Raw genomic sequence first — 22,892 nt, forward strand, 5'->3', positions numbered from 1 at the left:
CATTGTAAGCATAAACCTTTACATTTAGTTGGATTTATACTTAAAAACACTGCCAGATGAATCTTTTTTTGCACTGTGTTCTCTCTTCTACTTTTCCTTTAAACTTCTGCTCTGAGATATAGTGGATAGCTAGTAAGACTGACTTTAGGTGTAGACAGACATGCTGTAAACTAGCCAGTGTCGACTGTGCAATTTGTGAGACTGTCAAACTCTAGAGGTAATCAAAAGGCCACCAGCTTCATGTCTCAGATATTTCCTTGACATGAGCACAAATCACGTTCTGAATATCTCCCTCATTCTGTCCTATCCAAGCAGAGCTCAGGAAAATTACTGCGCTGGAGTGATTTCAGGAATGATTGATTCTGATCTGCATGGGTCAATGTGTCTTTATGCAGGTTCAGCGCATTGGGTTTGAGGGCCAAAACTCTTGGAAAAAAAATTGAATGTGGTCTTTGGATAAGGTTTCAAAAATATATCCCATCAACTGAGCAGTGCTGGCAGGCGGAGCAGACCAAAAGGTCGAAACCTTGGAAGGATGAGCCTCGCTGTGAAGTTTGGAGCGGAGCTGGAGATTTCTGGCCTGTGATGGTCCACCCCATGCTGAGATGCACAGCATAAAAAGTGACTTTTATAACTCGATGGACTGTTGATGTTTTAAAACATTGTGAAAGTGAAAAAGAGGCTGTGCTTTTCACGTTATAAAGACGCTTAACAAAATGCTTTCAAGCCAAATGTAATCTTTATTTTTCTGTTTCTGTACAAAAAGCACGGGATCACAGGGAAAAAAAAATCTGAAAAAAAACATGCATTTATTTACAGCATGGTCAGAGAGAAAAAAGGAAAGTAGAATACATCTCCCTATCTGAATTCTAAAGACATTAATTAAACATTGTGCTTTGATATATTTTGATATAATATTTCATATTTCACAAAGATGCAGTACCTTTCTTCATTTCACTTTGAGTTCAACATTTCCAAAGAAAACATGGTTTGAGAAAGAAGGCAGAAGCCAGCTCTCTACATCTATGACAAAAAAACTTTCACAAGCTATTAGGAAACTCAATGCATGGGTGAAATGGATGGACGTGTGTGTGTGTGTGTGTGTGTGTGTGTGTGTGTGTGTGTGTGTGTGTGTGTGTGTGTGTGTGTGTGTTTGACTGTGTCCAGCCAAGCTGGATCTCTGAGATGTTTTCATGTGAACTTTGAGATTGAATTCAGCTGTTGTAGTATAATAGGGCACTGTCAAATTGTATTTTCTTTACCCCATTTATGTCTAAACCCCAAAAGGACGAATATGAAGTAATTAGGTCACCTGTGAAATTAAAAGAGGTCTTCAGAAACCACTATTTCTTTCACATATCATCTTTGCAAACACACATCTTCACATACTTCAAGAAAATAGGAAAAAAACATGACTGGAATATTAAAATTTTACGTCGTTTTCAAGTGCTCACAGTTAGTGATATTTGGTCGTGTCCAACCAAAGAAACCACCTTCATGAAGATGACAACCTGCAATATGTTGATCACCTATGTCATATTTCCTCAATGATTTTCCAAATTTTCTCTACTGAGACTTTTGCCATTCATTTTTAATGCATCATATCACAGACTTAGACTTTTTTCTTGATTTTTGATTTGGAATGTTAGAGCACATCCTATTTTAAGGCATCATTATATCTCCTTCCAATATTTAATTTCACAGCTAATCCACTGAAATGTGGATAGCGATTTGCATTTAAATACAGATTGCATAACTTGTGCATGTGTGCGCAACAACAGTAACAATATCACTAGCCACACTGACCTCACTGAATGGTTCCACGTCAAAATGTGTCCCGTTTCAACAGGTTTAGGCTTCTCTGATACTGTCCATTTCTGAACATGTGATACAATAATCATGTGGCACATTAGATATGACAGCATAGAAATGTCGACATTTCGCCAGTCGACGCAGTGGGGCGAAACAACGAATATCTAATGTAAAATAAACCTCAAGAAGGACAGAGAAGTATTATGGAAACATTTTAGAAACATCAACAAAATCACATGATGAACGATTTCAGCTATAATGACCAAAGCAAAGAGTAATCCCCAAAAAAATCATCTGAAAACATACTGGTGCATATTTGTATAAGGTTTTCTCTTTTTTTGTTCTTTTTTATTATCATTATTATTTTCTTCTGCTTGCTAAGATACATAGCTCTTGTAAGTGCCCCAACAAAAATAGTGCATTAGGAAATAACTATGATCATACACGTTTCACAAGAACACACAAGACAAGAGGAGGAACAAGAACACAAATGCTTTTAGCAAAAAGAAAACATTAAATATACGATTGAAAAAATGTTTTGTCGATTAGTTTTTTTGTTTTTTTTACAAAAGTGGTGAAGTTTTACACCCTGCTTTAAAAAAAACAGGTGTCCTGGTCATGTCCAGACCTCTTTTTTTTTGTCATTGTTGTTTTTGTTTTTACAAAAAAAAGTGTAATCCCTTTTATTTTTCACTCTTTTTACAATATCTAAAAGGTATTAAGACATCAAATGTGTTGACAGATATTTGATACTATTATTCAGGCCTAACTCACCAAAGAAATCCCGAAACGAACTTTATAAATACATACAAAAAAGCACAATAAGAAGTTCAACAATAAGTCTGGTACCTAAATGTGATTAAAACTGCAGAAAGCATTCCTGGCTTAAATCTACCTATCCACACACCTGGAACTACACTGGAACTACAGAAACAGTATGAGGAAAAACGGCTGACATCCATCATCCTGATCATTGCTAAATATCACGGTTTTCAGTCTGGGATCATTTCGTCTTTGTGCACCACTCTGATGATTTAAAACAAAAGCGGAAGGGAATAAAATCAGCTTGATGTTAAAAACCAGAGACGTTGCATTTTGTAAATAGGAATGAATCGTTTTCGACTGGCGTTTTGAGCTGTGGCAGTCCCATCTGGATGAGTGGCGTCTCTCTTCTCACAGTGGAAACAGGACAGACATACAATATGAAACGAACAGAGAGGAACCAGTCTATAGACAACATCAGCCATGCAAAGAAGCCCCTACGGTCGTGGACGTATCAAAACCTCGGCTTCTCGTTCACATTGCGATATTATCCAGCTTTTATTGTCCTGCTCGAAATGCCACCCGGTACGGCGTTCTCAGAGTCTCCAAGGATGAAGTCTTAGAGGGGCAAAACAAACACATCTATTGACATTTCAGGACATGGGACATTTTCATATATATATATTTTTTTTAGTGATCCAGGTGTAGATGTTCTTTTCGGGCAGCTCCTCGTAGGACTGGTGATGTTCAATAAGGGAGTGGCAGACAGATTTGGTGAGCCAGTGAGTTTGTTGTGGGCTCAATGAAGCCTTAGAGGAAGATCAGGTTCCTCTTCACATGGGAGGGACAATCAGACCCGCCATAGCTGGAAGAGAACAACAACAAGAGGTTAGTCGACAAAAATAGAGACGGTTCAAATAACAAATATTATCTACTTGACTCGGATATACACAGCAAAAAAAAAAAAAAAAGATTCTCTTACTCAGTGTTGTTTTTTAGTACAAACATCCAAACATTGTTAAATCAAGATAGATTTGACTTAGGATATTAATGCCCAGTTTCACAGACAAGGCTTAAGCTAGTCCCAGACTAAAATGCGTGTTTGAGCCGCCTTAACTGAAAACAACTTGCACTGACAGATCTTAAAATGTCACTGCCATTGTTTTGTCTCAGGATGCACACCAGTAATTGTTTTTTTCTAAGGCACGTTTATAAAATATAATTAAATGCCCTAATTTAACTAACACCTAGTCCTGGCTTAGTCTAAGTCCTGTCTGTGAAACCAGTCTTTTTTTCAAAAAAATGTATCAAAATTAAGTGAGTTTATGTTTAAAACAAGAACAATGATTTGCCAATGGGGTCAGAAAAAAATCTCAATGTCAACCCCATTCATTGGCAGATATTTATTATAATTTTAAGCAGAAAAAAAAAAAACACGTAATTTTTGTACATTTTTAAGAAAGCAAGACTTAATATCACAAGTCATTTTTTCCCCCCAAGAAAAAGTATCTTGATTTAAGAATGTTTAGATATTTGTAATGGGACAGAAAATCATTACTTATAATATTATAATTTTTTTGCAGTGTATGACCTATTTGAACCATAAAATGATGGTTCTTACGGGTCAATAGTGCAGCTCATCCCACAGTCAGTCTGGAGTGTGTAATATTTTTAACTAAGCTAACATTTCTACAGTTTAACAGTTTAAAGTTAAGAGTTTCCTTAGTACAAACTGATCTGCAGTCATATTGTAACATTTTGAGAATATAAGAAAGTTTTTGGCCTCATAACATGAGACAAGTAACATGAGAAGTGATCTTTTATGAATAATTTATTGACTCCATGCAACTCTGAAGTAATTTTGATACTATTTTACTCTAATTTGCCCCCAACAGACATCTTGACCACCTGCATGAAAAACTAAAACATTATTTATACATTTTTTGCTGTAAATGCAACCAATCTAAGTAAAAAGTAGGAAGTTATGGATCAACTTTGTCCTAAAAAATTTTGTGCCATTTTTTTGTTGCTGACACATTCTAGAGGAGGGTCTTGTTTCCTGATTGGCTCAGAGTCAGGAGAGGGGTGGGGTGCTCACCCTGTAGGCTGCTCCCATTGGTGCTGGTGCAGGTGGGGGGCGGGGAGGTCTGTGGCCGGACGACAGGCGCGAAGGCGCTCTTCTGTTTGACTGCAGAGATCATATGGACAGGAGAGAATGAGAAAGGGCCCGCAGACAGAGAGATGGAAGTAGGGATGCATGAAGAGGAGGAGGAAGAGGAGGCATGGTGCTCCAATAGAGGACTGGAGGGGGTGACTGAAACAGACACACACACAGAGACACACACACACCCGCACACACAAAGATGAGATTTATGAGGTGGGTCATGCCGATTGTTAGAGGGTTAATTGAAGGGGAGGGGCTATGGCAGAGTGAGGTATTATGGGAATGAAACCGTGTGCTACACCTGCATTGCAAAGTTGATCCATAACTTAGAACTCTTGAAGAGTATTTAGTCCACATTTGACTGCCAAACCACACTTTTGCAGAAGCATCAACATGAGAGCTGCTTTCTTTTATTGACACACGTATACGTAAAGCATTCCAATAGACGGTATTATCAGGACATCTAATATGCGGTCATCTGCATGCTTTGAGAGAAAGACAGGTAATAAAAGCCAATGGTCTTGGCGGTGAATCTTGACCAGAAAGCTTGAGCTTTCTCACCAAACTGGAGTAAAACCCACAATGAATTTCCTTCAATGAAATTCCAATTGAAAACCCCTGCCAACTTGTTTCCCATTTTTATAATGAATGGAAAGCAAACCTGCCCCGAAACAGCTTTGTGCAAAGCTCGGCCTGCCAAACAAGTGCCAATCACACAAAATACAGCTGCTATATATCGAATATATGAACAGTCTTCAGTATATAAACCTCATTTGTAATTGTCAGGCCTCCAGCATTGTGATTTCCCCCCCAAAAAAATTCAGCAGCAGCAGACGTATTTACATGAAAGTGCAGACAGAAAGCTCACTATCCTGACCGCAGCGAGAAAGCGAGCGTGTGACGGAGTGAGTGAGAGGCATGGAGGAGTCGTTAATGTGTTAGACATGAAAGGAGATGAAAAAATATGAGTGTTCGTGGAGTTAGTTCGGATGGAGACTTTCACAGTGCATGGAACAGCAGACAGACAATAACCTTTCCCTCACAGAACACGCAGACAAACAAACAACCTTAGCATTTCAGATTAGAATGAAGACGCTGGCTGAGTTGTGACCAAACATGCCTGTTGTGACAAACTTTTTAGACTCACAACAGTTGAATTTAGACAACCATTCAGAATCCTAAACATACACTGATGAGTTAACAACAACCCTGCTGAAACAATTAGTACAGTATCTAACATATCCTGGCTGGTTTGTAGCTGATGAGTCAGTCTACACTCTTAAAAAAATAAAGGTTCTTTATTGGTATTGATGGTTCCATGTAGATCATCCATGGAATATCCATTACACAAAAGGTTCTTTATAGTGGAAAAAGGTTCTTCAGATTATTAAAATGTTCTTCAGACTAAAGACTGCAATCAAAACTAAAACTAAACTTCTTCATTGCAAGAATGCAAACTCCTAAAATTAATTTTCTCTTATTGCAAATACCTTCAAAATACATAATTCAAATTAAACATTTATCTTTTCAAGTTTCCCAATTAAACCATTCCAGCACAAAAGTGCAGTTCTTTGTTTTTAACCCGGCCTTAAATACCCGTAAAAAAGAAAAATGAAAAAAAAAGTGAGCTGTGGTTGGTTGCTTTTCAGTCAAATTATTTTCACTGCATTTGGAGAATATAGTGCATATCGCTGAATTAAATTTAATGCCATTTCCAAAATTTATATTCGTTCTCAGGTGTGCAAACCTCATACATTCCTTTTCAATGTCAAGCCCTTTTTAACCAAACAAGACGATTTTCCAGGTATTGCAGGCCTTAAATTTCTAAAAGCTAAATTCAAACACATCAAGGACTTTGTGCGAACCCTGTATAAAGTTTTAATAATCATTGCCATATAATAGGGAAGTCCACACCACAGCTATAACGATAATGACACAGAGGAACAATATTATTGGAATCATTTTCAGAAAGTTTTTTTCAAGCTGATGAATGATTAAAAACAGCCAATTGACTGCGAATTGGACTCCACCTGACTTTAAAGCACTCGAGCATTTAAAGCGGCAGATGACATAATTGCACTGCACGCTAATAAACAGAATGTTGATCATTTTAGTTATGATTATAGGTGTGAACGGGCCTTAAGAAAAGAACTGTCTACTCAAAGGTTCTTTCGGAACCCAAAATGGGTTGGAACACAAAATTGTGTTCTTTTGGAACCTTTATTTTTTATGAGTGTAGCCTAGCCTAGTGAGACTAACTGAAAGTGAAAAGTCTTGCTGGTTAAACTAGTTAAGAAGCCCAATACACTGGTCTTTTCAGCAGGAATTCCAGGATCTGTTAGCTGACCAACAGGACACTCACTTGCGTAAGGAGAGTTGGCGGCGGATCCGTTGAGGAAACTCGGGGATCCAGGGACGCCCAAGTTGGTCATTCCAGCTCCGTATCCGTTCATGGTGGAGGTGATGGTGTTGTAGTTGGCCTGCTGAGGTGTGGAGGTCGGCACGTACCCGCGAGGAGACACGCTGTTTGAGTTACGAGAGTAACCTGGAACGTAAGACACAGCGACAGGTTAAGGAGGACACTCTTGTAGCTTGAAGTTCAAATATGAACCATGTCGACTCTGGTATTTATTCTGAGTTTGCTTATTAAGACGCTTGATGTGATTTGTAGATGTTGCAGTTGGACTAATGTGTGTCTGTGACATGTTGGGTTTGTGTTTCTGGTGGGTGGAAAACATTGGTAAGTGTGAGAACATTTACAAACAAGATATCCGACCGCTGTTAAGAAAGCACTCAGTACAGTCAAACAAAACTTTGTCTATGTTCCCGTAAGCAGCAGTGTTTGGGTGTTTTGGCGGAGGGTAAGAGACAGGAGCAGAGCCATATTGAGAGACATGGAGATCACGAGACTTTTTTTGACAGCAAGTAAAAACCCTAATACCACCTAGGATGAGGAAGCAGAGGAGTTCAAAACTGAATGAATAAAAAAAAGAATTAAAAAAAATATATGATATGGTAGTGAGTGGACTGCTTTCCGCCCAAGGTTTCCCCCCATTTTAAGCAACGTTCTATTGTTTCAACTTTCAAAGGTCATATTCTTTTAAAGGGGTGGTTGATTATGATTTCACTTTTCTAACAAGTTTGTGTAATTTATTCCTGTAACAGCAAAGCTGAATTTTCAGCATCATTACTCCAGTCCTCAGTGTCACATGATCCTTCAGAAATCATTCTAATATGCTGATTTGATGCTGAATTTTTTAAAAGTGGTTGTGCAGCTTAATATTTTTGAGAAATCGTGATACGTTTTTTCAGGATTCTTTGATGAATAGAAAGTTCAAAAGAACAGCATTCATTTAAAATATAATCTTTTTTTAACATTGCAAATGTCTTTACTGTCACTTTGATCAATAATATTCTTTTTCTTTTTACTGACCCTACATTTGGAATGAATTTCAATTCAATTTATTAAGAAAAGCAAATTTATAGTTTTAAACTGGAAAACAAGTAATAAATTCAGAAAATCGTGATTTTTTTTTTGTCATAATAGCAAAAAGGCAAACATAACAGGCAACATAACTGCATCATAAGATACAAATATCATTCGTAAGCAGAGAGCCAATGTTCGTTAATCTAAAAACTTCCCTAAATAAACTGTTACCTACGTGGGTTGATAAGCCGCATGAAAGAGGTGGTGTATTCTGTAAATCAGTTTGCAATTTAATTAGAACTTGAAACAATAATTAGTTTGATGGATGAACGAGAAAAAGCAGCAGGCTAACCGAATTAAATCCTGCTGAAGTTTCACTGCATACGAGCATGAAGTATGAAATGCAATATTTTTATAATGGCTAACGGCCCTTTCCCATGACCTCATGGATTCCTGTAGGTGTTCCTTTCCTGCGTGAATGAGGAAAACAGACGAGAGGAGAACGGGATGAGTGCTAGCAGGAGGGAAAGCAGAGAGTGTCAAGGGAGAGAGAGTGCTTCTGTCTTCCTGTGTGTGTCTTTCTCTCTCTCTCTCTCTCTGATATAAGGAGAGTGATCTGTTCATCTCACATCCATTCCCACTTCCTGTCTGTGAGTGTCAGAGCTGGTGGGTGAAGAGAAACATGGCTCGGCGCTGCGATATTGAAAACACTTGTGCATGGAAATGCTCACACACAGGGCATGAGATGCACGCATGCAAGTCCCAAAAAATTGCAGTTCTGTGTATTGACACTAGTAGTGCAGAAATTACATCATTCAGATGTTTTAAACTACTTCTTAGAGATTTTAGTGGCTTTTTAAGCAACTTTAACCAATCATGTATACATTTTATCCATTTATGTGGAATCAAACTCATGACCTTGATGTTGACACCATGCTTTAGCAGTCAGCTAATATTATACAATTATTACAATTTAAAATAACTGTGAATGTATTTTAAAATGTCATTTTCATGTGATATCAAAGCTGAATTTTCAGCATCATTACTCAGTCTTCAGTGTCACATGATCCTGCAGAAATCATTATATGCTGATTTGATGCTCGAGAAACACATCATGCTTTATGATGTTGCTTTATGAACGCTAAGTGTTTGCCATCTCTCAGAATTGTAAACCAGTAATTGCTACTTGCTTATAATCTTGGTTTTAATACACAGACATACCCAAGTGCATGCATGCTGTGCTCATATACTGCGTTTGCATTTGCAAATAACGTGTTTGATTCTTGTAGCGCTGTCATTCTGAGTCTCTCGGCTCGTTCACAGCCTGTGGCTCACACTTCTCTCAGGAGTGACAGGGAGTGTGTACACACACAGACTCACTCTGATGAACGTGACGTTTCTATGGGCAGGTGAGTGAGAGTGGCAGTTTTGAGTGCTGTGGGTGACAGGTCTGCCAAAACACAGCCATGTGATCGTCATGTGCAGTGCTGCTGGTCCGGGGCTGTGTTTGGGTGTGAAGCTCACCAAAAGACAGATGAACAGATCCAGACACGGACTGACAGACTGTGTGACGGAATTTAAGTGTTGAGTTTGTCAAGTATAGCTTTGAGTTTCGTGAAATCATGAAGTCATGTTTCAATCAGAACCAGTCAAACACTTTGTACGGCTGTCAACGCAACACATTAGACAAATTAATTCAAAAGAAAATAGTGCGATACAAATATTAACACAATTAAGCATGCCCCTTGAACTGTGTGTAAATTAAGTACCACCTTCAATCGAGTCTTGATTGTAAAATTGTTAGCTGTGGGCTTCATGTTCAATGATATGGAAATTAAACAAACAATATATTGTCTTCTAAATATTGATGTATGCAGTAAATCTGAGTAGATTGACAGCCGTACATACAAGTTTTTGAAGTGCATGTGTGATTCGGGACTTAAATACTGCATGTCAACACACACACTGACCTTGGTCTCCCTGTGAGGCCTCAGAGATGTTGACGGCGAGCTGGCTGCTGAAAGAGTTAACTCCCATCATGCCTGAGTGAGCGCTGGAGCCTGTCAGCGAGGGCAACTGGTTATGGCTCCGCGGCACGCTGTACAGCGCCTCCGTCAGGTCTGCAGCGCGCTTTAAAATGATCTCCTGACCAATACAGAGAACAGAGAGAGAGAGAGAGAGAGAGAGAGAGAGAGAGAGATAGAGAGAGAGAGAGAGAGAGAGAGAAAGGGTTGAAATGGGTTTCAAGATATTAAATTAAATAATAATAATAATAATAATAATCCAACCATAGCAAAAAGTATAAAAGAAAATAATAATGCTCTTGAATAAAAAATATTAATGAAAAAAATCATTATTAATATTATTAATTGAATAATATTTTAGCATGCTAAATAGATTAACAATATTTTTTATAATATTATAATTTTTTTAAACTATAATAATTATACAATTATAATTAATTTATCTTAATGAAATTTAAAGTTATATAAATATTTACATAAACTATATAAATAGTTACATAAATTATTATTATTATTATTAAAAATATAAAATTCATGATATATTGGAAATGCTTTATTTTATACTATATTTCACATCAAATGTTATTATAAATACTTCTATATAAATACACATTATATGAATTATTCTTAATATAACAATAATAATATTACTAAATGTCTTAAATAAAACTAAAAATTACAAAATATTTAAATAGTATTAATTATTTCAAGTATATTTAATTTTTCATAAAAATATATAATTTAATGTGTTCTTATTATAATTATTTATAATAATTATATATAAAAACACAAATTAATTATTATATGTATATATATATATATATATATATATATTTAAAATCTAAATATTCTAAATATTTAAAAAGTACTGATTATTTACACACAAAAAACATATAAATCTGCTAACTCCATATAAAATCATGGACTTTCTTGTGATTTTCATACCTGATTGTTATGAGGCATCCCATATAGCGCCTCCACCAGGTCTGCGGCTCTCTTCAGCAGTACCTCCTAATAACACACACAAACACACAGAGTTTACACACTGGAAATCAGCACTGTTTGCATCTCAAAACATAAACAATACCGCACAGCAAAAATGAGCACCATTAAAAAAAAAAAGTATAATTATATAAAATAAATAAATCATGTTCTTTATGTTTCAAGTTTTCCCAAAGTTATTTACTATATATATATATATAAGCAAGCCATGCTCAAAAAGAGAAACAAAACATGTGATGAGGCGGACAGAAAAAGAAGCTGTCGGAATCTCATTTACACCAACCTGTCACACAAACACACACACACATACACGTACACACAAATACACACACTCAACCTGTGCCAAATCACACAAGCAATGATCCAGGGCTGCGATCCTTTCAGACTACACATATGCTCCACTGTCATTCTTCACACGGCGTGTGTGACTGTGTGTGTTTGTGCGTGTTATCCTGTAGTGTTCCTGTGTAAGTCACACGTTTCCACTGGCCCACAGACTCCATTCTGGTCTCACTGAGAGAACCGAAACCAAGAGAGGACATGAGCACTTTGCAACGGCTTCTGCTCCATCTGTACTTAATTAACTTCTATACATTTTCTCTCCTACATGTTGTCTTCACCCCCAGTGCTCCTCCTTTCCACTTCACTAGTGGAAACATCAAATCACTTTTGAACAACACATTGGTTTTATCTATTTACCTTGTCACAATAAGTTCTGCCATTTCTAATTGATATTAGTTTTCATGAGCTCAGCAGTATATGTTATTGTACAGAAATAAAATAATAAAAAACAATATATATAACCTTTTCTATAGAATACTTTTCTTTCTGCTGACAAATTCTACATGTTGTCCCGCTGATTTTTTTTTCTGCTTAGAAATACAATACCATTCAAAAGTCAGTGACAATTTCTTACGCTCACCAAGACTGCATTTGTTTGATACAGTCAAACATAAAAAAGTAATATTGTGAAATATTATTAAAATAAATTAAAATAACTGTTTTCTATTTTAATATATTTATTCCTGCGATGGCAAAGCTGATTTCAGCATCATTACTCCAATCTTCAGTGTCACTTGATCCTTCAGAAATCATTCTAATACGCTGATTTGATGCTAAATACACATGTATTATTATTATCAATGTTGAAAACAGTTGTGCTGCTTCATTTTTTTGTGGGAACAGCATTTATTTGAAATTAAAATATTTCGTAACATTATAAAGATCTTTAAATGCCCCATTTGATCATTTTAATGTTCCATTTTTAGTTCCTCAAAGAACCTTTCAGTGAACAGTTCTAAAAAGAATACTTTTTTCTTATTGTGAAGAACATAAAAAAAAAAGAAAGAAAAAAAGAACCCTTTTCCACTGTGGATGATAAAAGTTCTTCATGTAACCACTGATGTCAATAAACAACTTTTAGATTTGTATATTTGAGCCACCATGTTCAGGCTAAAGAGGAGGCTCGCTCTCCCCTCTCCCTCTCTCTCTCTCTCTCTCTCTCTCTCTCTCCCCTCTCCCTCTCTCTCTCTCTCTCTCTCTCTCTCCCTCTCTCTCTCTCTCTCTCTCTCTCTCATACACACAGCATTCAGAGACAGACAGAGAGGTGTGGAGGTGATACAGAGGAAGCCAGAGCTGGTATTATGGCAACCTCTACTGGAGCTCCCTGGGGTATTACATTGAAACCTACCCTACCCTACCCACACACACACACACACACACACACAAAACACACTTCACATGGCTGTATGAGGACAGGAAACAAAGAAAGAGACAGATGAAAGTATAGAGTAAACACAGACAAAGAGCGAAAAGATTGACCCAAAGAACTACAGATGCAGTTCATGAAATCAGGATAAAACGACAAAAAAGAGAGCAGGAGAAAGAGAGGAAACAGCAGAGTAATTGTAAATCTCATGACGAGAGGTGAAAGAGAAAGATGCAGACAGAAAACAGCGCTGAAAGATGAGCAAAGGGGGAAAGGGTTGGAAGAAAACAAAGGAAAAAAGACTCAAGGGACAGAGAGAAGACAGAAGAAGACAAAGTGAGGGAAATGTGCACAAATAAAGTGGAACTGAGTGAGTGAGTGAGTGAGTGAGTGAGTGAGTATGTTAGGAGAGAGAGAGAGAGAGAGAGAGAGAGAGAGAGAGAGAGATGAAGAGGGGAAGTTCTAGTTGTTTTTCTCCCTCAAGAGTTGCCAGGTAAGAGGCAGCTGGGGTTGCTGGCAAACCTATCATTACTGTACTGTGAGAACAACAGCCTGTGTCTGTACACACACACACACACACACACACACACACACACACACGCACATTGGAAATATTACACTAATTCTAAATTTGCACACAATTCAAGCATGTTGAAATTAAAGTAAATATTGCTTATATTTACAAACAAGTATCGATCGCAAATCAGAAAAGCCTATTCACAAATCTGAGTATATTTCAAAGGTATAAAGTAAAATACACTTAGCTTTACAGTACTGGTGCTCCCAGCATACACCAGGGTATGAATAATTAAAACGGCTGTGTACTTTACTTAAGCCGATTTTATTCACACCGTTGTTATTGTTGAATTTAATTGTTACATTTAGAAATTTGTTGTTTAGACATCTGGGGTTCCTTTTCAAAAATAGTATAAAAAATACTATTCTGTCTCTTTTATACGTTTTACAACGTTATCTACGAACCATTTCATCCTCTGTAGATTTAGAAAGAAAAAAGTTCATGCTGGAACATTAGTTCTCAAATAAGTAATAAGTAAATAAATGTAAGTAAAAATTAAATAAAATCTTAAAACAAATCTTACTTTTCAATGTATTGTCCGTAAATTAAACTGTAAACTATCCCTAACCTTAAAACAAAGCTTTTAGCATTTTTAGAAATGAATAAAGACACTATTTACGAACCCTTTCGTTTTATGAATATATCAACAAAAACATTTTCAGATTGTTCTTATATCTAGGGACATTTTTAGACTGTCTGTCCCCAAAAAGTGCATCAAGGCCAGAAATACGCACCATACACACTTATGAAGCTAAAATAAATAAATATGCCTTCATACATGCAGATGTTGGAACATTAGCTCTCAGGTTTCTCACATCTACTGTATGTCATGCCTGCATCTGTGAAGTGCAGCTCTTAGTGACTGTTTTATGCCAGGCCACGAGGCCCTGAAACTGAACACTTTCTGGCTGAGTTTCTGAACACACTGTGTGGAAACTGTTACATTTACGAGGAAGAACAACAGTGGCCTTCAGATCAGGCAGAGAGGCAGAAACATGCTCAGGAAACCACCAAATATTGTGATATTCCTTTGGAGTTTAACTTTAAGAGCTCATCTGGGACTGTTTGCGTGGTAGTGTTCATACATACACACACACACACTCAAGAGAGGATCGGGGGGCATATGGAGATTGGGGCACTAGGCTTCCTCCTCCTCCTCATCCTCATTTACTTGCATTCCCACGACAAAATATGACCTTAGAACTAACAGTCCTTCCTCAGCCAATCAACAACGAGCAGTAACGATCCTCACAGATGGCTCAAGTCAATGACAAACACGAGCAAGAGAGAGAGTGAGAGAGAGAGAGAGAGAGAGAGAGAGAGAGTTGAGACCTTGTGCTCTGTTGTTCCTGCATTATTCAATATAACATGTTTATTCAACCTTTACACTAGTTATAATGTGATTAGTAGGAACTCGTCCAAACTCCAAAACTGAATAAAAAAAGTGACATGATTAGAATAGAACGAGAACAAGAGAGCACCTTTAAAACACCCAAACAAGACCTCCCGAAACAACCTGTGCACTACAGTATTTACACAAAAATACTGTTTAACTATTGTTATAACAATTCCACTGTTTTTTTTATATTGTGATATAGTAATAATATAATATAATATATATAATATAATATAATATAATATAATATAATGATAAAATAAGAGATATATGTAATCTGAATGTCTGTCCACTGTTATTAACAACGTGTTTTTAATGCACTGTAAAAATGTTATACCAGATAAACAAACATTAAAACCAAACATTTTATTTAATATGACAAAAATCAACCTCATTTAATTAGTTTTCAGCAACAACATTTCTTTGAAATGTCAAATTAGGTTGAAAAAAAAATATTTAAGGTAACAAAATCTTTTTTATTATGTATTCATTTAATATACGAATAATACATATTTATTTACTCCAACTGTTTAGTGCAATATCTTCTAATAAAAAAAAAAGTTGCTGCCTTAACGTTTAATACAATCAACTTTACATTAAACTGACTTTAAAAATGAGTTAAATCTTGTATAACTTATAAATAAAAGTTGAAAATTGCTTAACTTATTTTGATGAGTTATGTTGTCATAACTTATTGATCATATACTGTTTTGCAGTATACATCATTTTTTATAGTATACTACTGTATATTATACATAAAGTTGTAAATATGTCTATTCTGGCTTAACCTAACTGTGTCCTTATACTATTTTATATTTTAATTCTTTAATTGCATTATTATGTGTCTTGTTGTATTTATATGTGTGCACTGGATGTGCAAGCAAACTTGGTATTAAAGCTCTTTCTGATTATTGTATTGTTTCGCATTAGCGTTATAGCACTCCGTTTTATGCATCTATTAGCGTAAAGCGTGTGCTTATGAGTGCAGTGTTTTAAGTGTGTGTGTGCGCACCTGGTCATAAAGTATTTCTTGTTTTACTGTACGTCTGGTCGTCCCTCTCTTACAGTGTTCCTGTGGGTGTTTCTTTATCAGTCCTCCCTCCCTCTCTCTGCCCATCTGTACGTGTCTCTGTGGTTTGGTTGTCCCCTGCTCTCGTGCCTGATGCTGTCCAGGTATGGGGCTCTTGTACCAGGCCGCCTCCCCGCCGCAGTTCCCCGTGTCCGGCCCCAGCCGCCCAACCTGTCCCTGGTTTAACAGCGCTCTGCCATCCACACCCAGTGGGCAATCTGTCACCAACACAGCCTTGGCACTGGCAGCACACCCCTCATCTCGCTCTCTCTCTCTTTCTTTTTCATACCCTCTTTCTCCTTTGCTCTCCTCTCCTGTCCTGTCTTCCCTCTGGCCCCGGCTCAGTTCATTAATCTCCATTATAAAACAGAAGTTAGTTAATGTCTCTGATGCTCGCTGGCTACGACACCCTGCCACGGGCCCTTTGGCACAACATGAACGCACACACAAGCACTTCCGTTAAAACACACACACACATTTACTCGTGCTTAACTATTCACATCTTCACACACATTGACAAATACAACATTCTTGCATTAAACAAAACAAGAAATCACGCACAGATTTAGTAGTCTGTATGTTCTGTGTTTACATTATGTACAAATAATGTAATAAGAACTTGTAGTATTTGGATAAAGAAAGTATAAAAATTTCAAGTATGATTGCGCTAAATTTCTCTCTTACTTTGGTTTAGAGATTTTATTAAATGCCAAACCCTGGCCAAGTACACTGAAAAAAAAAGGATTGAAGGATTTATTTTGAAACAATTTTCTCTCAGAAATTGCTAGTAAATTTCACAAATAATTACAAAGAAATGGCAAGTAAATTTTTTTTTATAAAAAAATCACTTATTACAGTGTATAAACTTAAGTCATCTTGAGGCTTGTAAGTGATCAGATTTTATATTATTAAATGGTAAGTGAGGATAGGAGCAGGCTTCACTCAATGCATATACTTATAAACTTTAAGAGCGCTGGCCTGGATAATTAGAATACGTAAAGTAGGAGAGAGGCCGCACTATGCATATATATACTTTTATTTGCACAGACTCGTTTCTCTGTGCAACACTGAAGAAGGCAAGCGCCGAAACGCGTCTGTGCAAATATTATTAATTGTCCAATAAAAAAAAAACCTATAGACTTATAGTAAAGCAGAGATATGTGGCAAATTTAAGGACCAGACTATCATCAAGACTTTGGGGTGGGCTCTTTTTTCATGGGCTAGTCAGCAACATGAGCAACGAAAAAAAAAAAAAATTGTATTGTTATACTGCAGCAGCTACGATTAATAATAATAATAAGGCAAAATGTATTTTGTAAAAATGTAAAAGTGTTTTGTGATATATTTAAATGAATAAAATTAATACTTTTTTTCATAGCTTTGTTGTATTCCTCATTTGCAAGTCGCTTTGGATAAAAAAAAAAGTGAATAAATGTATAAATGTAAAACTAAACTATTTTGGTTAGCCTGTAAAATATAAACAGAAAATAATTATTTGAGAAACATAAGAAAGTGAGGCATGCAGAAACAGAGAAAAAGGAGAGAGATGAAATGACTTCAAACAGCCACGAGGTGAATAAACTGTACAGTTCTGCTCTGTGGACTTAGCTTTACTTCATTATTTATGTGGCGTCTACAGAACGACCTGCGGCTACTCTACACACGTTCCCCTCACACATCTCTACAAACTATTTCACATCACACTTTCTCAGCCAAAACAAAAAGTCCGGCACATTCCTCTCAAATTAAGTCTGCCAGCACAAATCAGCACTGCGTTCCCTGTAGTCAAGCTGCTCTATAACCTCAATATCACTCGGAGGCTCAATACTCTCTGTTGAACCCCTAATGAAATGCAATCAATGATTGATAAGGTGGCAGTTGCCCTCGAGTGGACCCGCTGATGATTACAGCCGGTCGGCCTGAGCACCTGACCCCAGTCTGGGCTCCAGAGGTGTGCCACCCGGCCCTGGGAGAGACCGGCGCTGGGCCTTTTGTCTTATTAGCTGACTGTCGAGGTGTAAAGATCTGCCGCCTGCCAGGCACACAATTAGTCATCCTGTGATCTTTATTACTCTAGGGTGGTGGTCTTTCTTAGCAGAGCCCCAGTTCGACACCCTCTCTTCCTCACCCGGGAGCCCCAGGTAATGTTGGGGATCAGGTGATGGGATCTTACGGAGGGTCCCTTGCATCACAGGTTAAGGACGAGGCGGGAGTGTCTCTTGTGCTACCGTGAGTGATCCTCTGCAGGGTCAGCGACCGGAGGAATCGGCCCACTCCATCACCCCCCGGTTCCTACATATACTCTGAAAAATAACTTTTGCAAGATTGTTTGCAGCTTTATAGGACCCTCTTGAGAAAAAAAATAAAAAATAAAAAATAAAAGGTTCTTGAGATGGCTTTAGGGCTCTTGAGACACTAAATTGTTTTGTTTTTTTAATTAAATGTTATTATGTTGTTTAGGATGCAAATTATATGACTTCACGCTATTGGTAATTTCCATCTCAACACAATTGTGTGAGCTTTATCTAGCAACCCAAATAGCCTCTGGGCACCCTTAGCGCAAATGAATCAGACCTATATAGTAATAAAAAATTGCTAAATTAAACTAAAATCGAAAATGTAAACTGAAAATATAAAAATAAAGCTAATTTAAAATGTTAATATATACATAATACTAAAATTACACTGTAAATAAACACTGGGCAAAATATGATATATTAGTATTAGCCATCTTACCAAGTGACAGGTAATAAAGTTTGTTCGGTTACACTTTATTTTACAGTACGTGCACTTACATGACTTACAGTGTACTTACCTAAGAACAAGGTAATAAGGTAACTACATGGGTTAAGGTTAGGTTTAGGTGTAGGTTCAGGTTCAGTATAACCCAGTTATTGTAATTACTGTAATAAGTACATAGTATATGGGGAACAGGACTGTAAAATAAAGTGCTACCGTTTGTTCAGATTCATCCCCAACATCAAATACAACATCAAATACATCTCCTCCTTTCTAAAAGCCTATTATTTTGTTATCCAAAAGTGCGATTATATGGGAAGCTGCATTTTAGTATTTGCATTTAGCATTGTTTTTAGCATTAGCATCAGACTGCCCGAGAACATCGTAACAAAAAAGTTCTCTCTTTGTTGAACAAATGTCTGTAAAACTCCTTTCGGTTCTAATTGGAACCTTTCTTTTTAAGAGACAGGCCGGGAAGGGTTCGGACTCTACAAGAGATTCGCTCAGGGAGGCATGCGAGCGGCTCCTTCCCCTGAGAGGTGTTCTGGATGAGCTGGATTCATGTCTGCATGTTAATCTCTTCACTCTACCTGCCAAAAGGCAGAGAGCACGTGTTACGGTGCATCAAGATGCCGTGTTCCTCTCCTTTTCCTTTTCACAGACCTCCACAGCCCAGCATCACAGCATGAAACCATCTCAACACTCCTGGCCCCCTGCTGTCTCTGTGTGTGTGTGTGTGTGTGTGTGTGGGTGAATGGGTCACAAGGAGTTGCTCGGAAGCTCTACAGTTCATTCAGCACAGGTAACAAGGTGAGTCTGTTTGACTTAAGATTGGCCCGGCTCTCGGCTTTCTAGCCCTGAAGGCTGTCTCCCGACAAGCCTGTTTCTATCTTCCTCCTATCTTTTCTTCCTCCTGTTTTCCCCTTGCTTTCTTTCCAGGGGCTCAATTATGGGAGGATGGTTCTCAAGCGCCCGGCGAGAGCAGATCAGCTGACCCGGGAGAGCAAGCCATCCGACAGGTCCCCTAACAATGATAAATCACACACACACGCACACGCACACACACACACACACACACACACACACACACTGAGCCTGGTGAGCAGAGGTCCACCACACACACATACATACATACATATACAACAATACAACTTTCACGCACATGCACACACACGGACACAAAGCTTATCATGCTAATAAAGAGCAACTGATGAAGTAAAATGCGCCAACATGACAAGGCAAAGGAAGTCAATAACATACTTTCTCTTAAAGAAGACGTAAGGACGTATAAACAGGGCTTAAAAGGGAGACCGGGGCCAGTTGTCACGTATGCAATATCTGAATAAGCCAAAACTGCACAAATGTATTTACTTTAAAAGTAGCTTTTTATGTTAGTTTGTTGGATGTCATTGAAACATCTAAAAGCCCTTTTAATTAGAAACATTTTTGTCAATTCAAATTAACAAGTCACAGGTTGTTGTACTTTTTTAATGTAAATATCTGCTGACCAAAACAATGTCTGTTACATTTTACAAACTCTTTTTTTTATTATTTTTTTTTATTAATTTGCTGTTTAATTTAAGCTGAAATCCTAAAATATGCTGATTAATGTCTGTTAATGTCTGTTAATTACCGCATATAGTGTAACAATAGTGTAACAATATGACCTGCCAAAACAAACGTTTTTCCTGGGCAATCATAGTTGTAATGTTCAACTATTCCTGGGCAATCATAGTTGTAGTTGTAATGTTCAATAGCTTTTTAGGGTCAAGATTCACATCCATACAAAAACTGACTTAAGTAAAAAGTGTGACAACTAGCCCCCGTCTCCATATTCTACTTTTGTCCAGGGCTTCAGAGAGCAACTACATGAATGCAAACAACAGGACTTTTCGTTTAATTTAATGTGCATTTGATTGTCTTGTGATGGAAGCAGACTCATTTGCTAAGAGAGACCACCATTCTGAGTTCATAAGACACGCCATAATCCAGGTGTCCTTTTGAGAGGATCTCACAGGTCGTTAACCTCGCGGTAACCTGGGACTGCCAGCGAACGTGTGTCCCGAATGCCAGAGAGAAACGCAGCTGCCTGCGGGACAGAGGAGCGTCCTGAATCACGTCCATATTCATGATCTATCTGGACGGAGAGGTGTGTGCTCACGGCCAAACTTGGGACTGGAAATGAAATTATAGATAAACCTGATACATGCCTGGCCCCAGCAAAGGTCGTCAGACAAACACAGCTGGGTTTCTAAATGCTGGGGCCATCACTGGCACACACACACTGCAGATCCGATCAGGATTTTGGAAGGAGTCAAGAAAATGTAAAATTCACAGTCAAACTCTGTAATACTGTCAAACAATTCTGTTATACACAAATAAAAAAAATGGACCAAGCCCAAAATGGCAAAACACTATGCTTTTAATTGACTTAACCACAAATGATTGGTCAGGAAATAAGCAAAATTTAAGCAAATCCACCACTTAAAAAGCCATTGCCTGTCTCAGAAAAACATCAAAGACAGAATGAAGTTTTTGGCAAAAAATGGAAAGTTGTGTGTGGAGTGACGAGTTGCATGGTGATGCTCCAGAGTGGTGTCTTCAAACATCTGGAGAGAAATATGATAATAAAAGCATCTCTACCACACCGAAGCATGGAGGAAGTGTGTCATTGTGTGGGGAGCCTTTTAGCTGCTGGTATTGGTGAGATACTTCACTGTGAAAAGTCATTTAATGCTTTGGTGTACAGGATAATATTGCAGAATAGCTTGCTTCACACAAATGAAAAGTTATCTAAAGAGGAATGATCAGATGTTACTTTTCAACAAGACAATGCTCGTGCTCAAACTGCAAAGTCAACCAAGAGAACAAGTCCATCAGGCTCATGTTTTGGCCTGGTCCGAGTCTAGATTTGAACCCTATAGTGAATATTTGGTCTCACATTAAACTCACACGAACTGGGAGACATTTTTCAACTCGCAATGAACTGTTTGAAGCCATCAACATTGAGTGACTGACACGTCTTTCTGCAAAAAGCTGTCTGCAAGTTTGGGAAGGCTAATCCGTGCTAAGTTACTTTATCTACAGTATTTGTGCAAATTCTTGCTAATTTCCTGACCATTGATTTGTGATTAAAAAAAGACCACTAAATATTTTGCCCTTTTTGGCTTGGCCCAATTTATTTACTTATTTGCATGCTCAATTACTTATTCATTCACTTAGTTATTTATTTACCTCCTTTCCTGCCTTATGTATTTACTTGGTTATTTATTTATAGGCCTGTGTCAAAAAACGAGGCACCAAGAAAGGGAAAAAGGCGGCGAGAAACCCCCCCCCCAAAAAAACTGTCTACATTCTTATTGAGTTTTCCTCTTGAATATATAAGTATATAAGAGGTGATAGCTGGCGGTCTCCCCTTGCCACGTATCACAGCATCAAAGCAGCCAGACAATGTATGCTCACTATTAGTATCAATTTACAAATAAACTGCTTTTTTGGTGACTGGATCTCAGATGTCAGATTTTGATAAATGGTTTCAATTTGGCAGCTGTTTTAAAGTGTCAGTCCGCATCAGATCTGATCCCCTCCTACACCAGAGCCCTGCCCGAAAGAATCTCTCTCACTTAGCTTCCTGCCTTTTTAGGGGAAAATAATCTTTTCATACTAACCAGGCGGCAAACCGCCCAGGGCACCTGACGGCACATCAGGTTTTTGCGTTCGACTCGATGTGTGTGCGTACGCATGTGTGTTTTGTATATATACACACAGTCTGCACCCATTGCATATCAGCTTTGTTCTTTGATTTGTTGCTTGTTGCTTGTTGCTGCCCCAAAGCTGCAATATGCCACCAGCATGGATAACAGCACAGATCTAACCTCCATCTCACCCTCTCAAAGCCCGCATCACACAAACAGTTGTTTTTTCATTCACAAGCTGGAACGAGCTGCTCTTCTACGCTATCAAACAGAAGACCCTCAGGCTTTCAGAATCAAGGTTTGCTTCACAGACATAGAAAACACCCATCCTTTGCAGCAAGAAAGGAGATGCAAAGCCAAATCGGAGGCTGAAATTCTAAATGCCCATCTTGTGAATGTTTTACACCTATTTTAAAGTTTATGTCAAGTTTTTCTTTCAAAAACAGGAGAGGTTGTGTAAATCTAAAACACGGCCAGGAACAGCAAAATGTGTGATTTTGATTGAACAGAAAAAATA

The 22,892-nt window shown here is 37.7% G+C and overlaps 1 protein-coding gene and 1 long non-coding RNA gene across 6 annotated transcripts in view; one reads left to right on the top strand and one right to left on the bottom strand.

The window, feature by feature from the left end:
* Positions 1-726: 726 nt before the first annotated feature.
* Positions 727-3,211, top strand: LOC309504399. Its single transcript, XR_014208074.1, has 2 exons — positions 727-1,125; positions 1,168-3,211. It is a non-coding gene; the product is annotated as an uncharacterized lncRNA (long non-coding RNA).
* Positions 3,212-3,301: 90 nt separating this feature from the next.
* LOC309504396 (transcription factor COE3) overlaps positions 3,302-22,892 on the bottom strand; it is a 107,270-nt gene continuing 87,679 nt past the window's right edge. For 2 of the 5 annotated variants that reach the window (XM_082177468.1, XM_082177466.1), the window contains exons 12-16: positions 11,135-11,200; positions 10,136-10,310; positions 7,101-7,283; positions 4,673-4,762; positions 3,302-3,439 (exon numbers count right to left, since the gene is read on the bottom strand). In XM_082177468.1, the coding sequence (XP_082033594.1) occupies positions 3,408-3,439; positions 4,673-4,762; positions 7,101-7,283; positions 10,136-10,310; positions 11,135-11,200 (546 nt within the window). In that variant the 3' untranslated portion in view covers positions 3,302-3,407. Of the gene's footprint in view, positions 3,440-4,672; positions 4,889-7,100; positions 7,284-10,135; positions 10,311-11,134; positions 11,201-22,892 lie in introns of all 5 variants that reach the window. The other 3 variants (XM_082177465.1, XM_082177464.1, XM_082177467.1) reach the window with 2 other exon arrangements.

This window comes from Leuciscus leuciscus, assembly GCF_965113295.1.
Source record: "Leuciscus leuciscus genome assembly, chromosome: 8".
NCBI classification, from domain to species: Eukaryota; Metazoa; Chordata; class Actinopteri; order Cypriniformes; family Leuciscidae; genus Leuciscus; species Leuciscus leuciscus.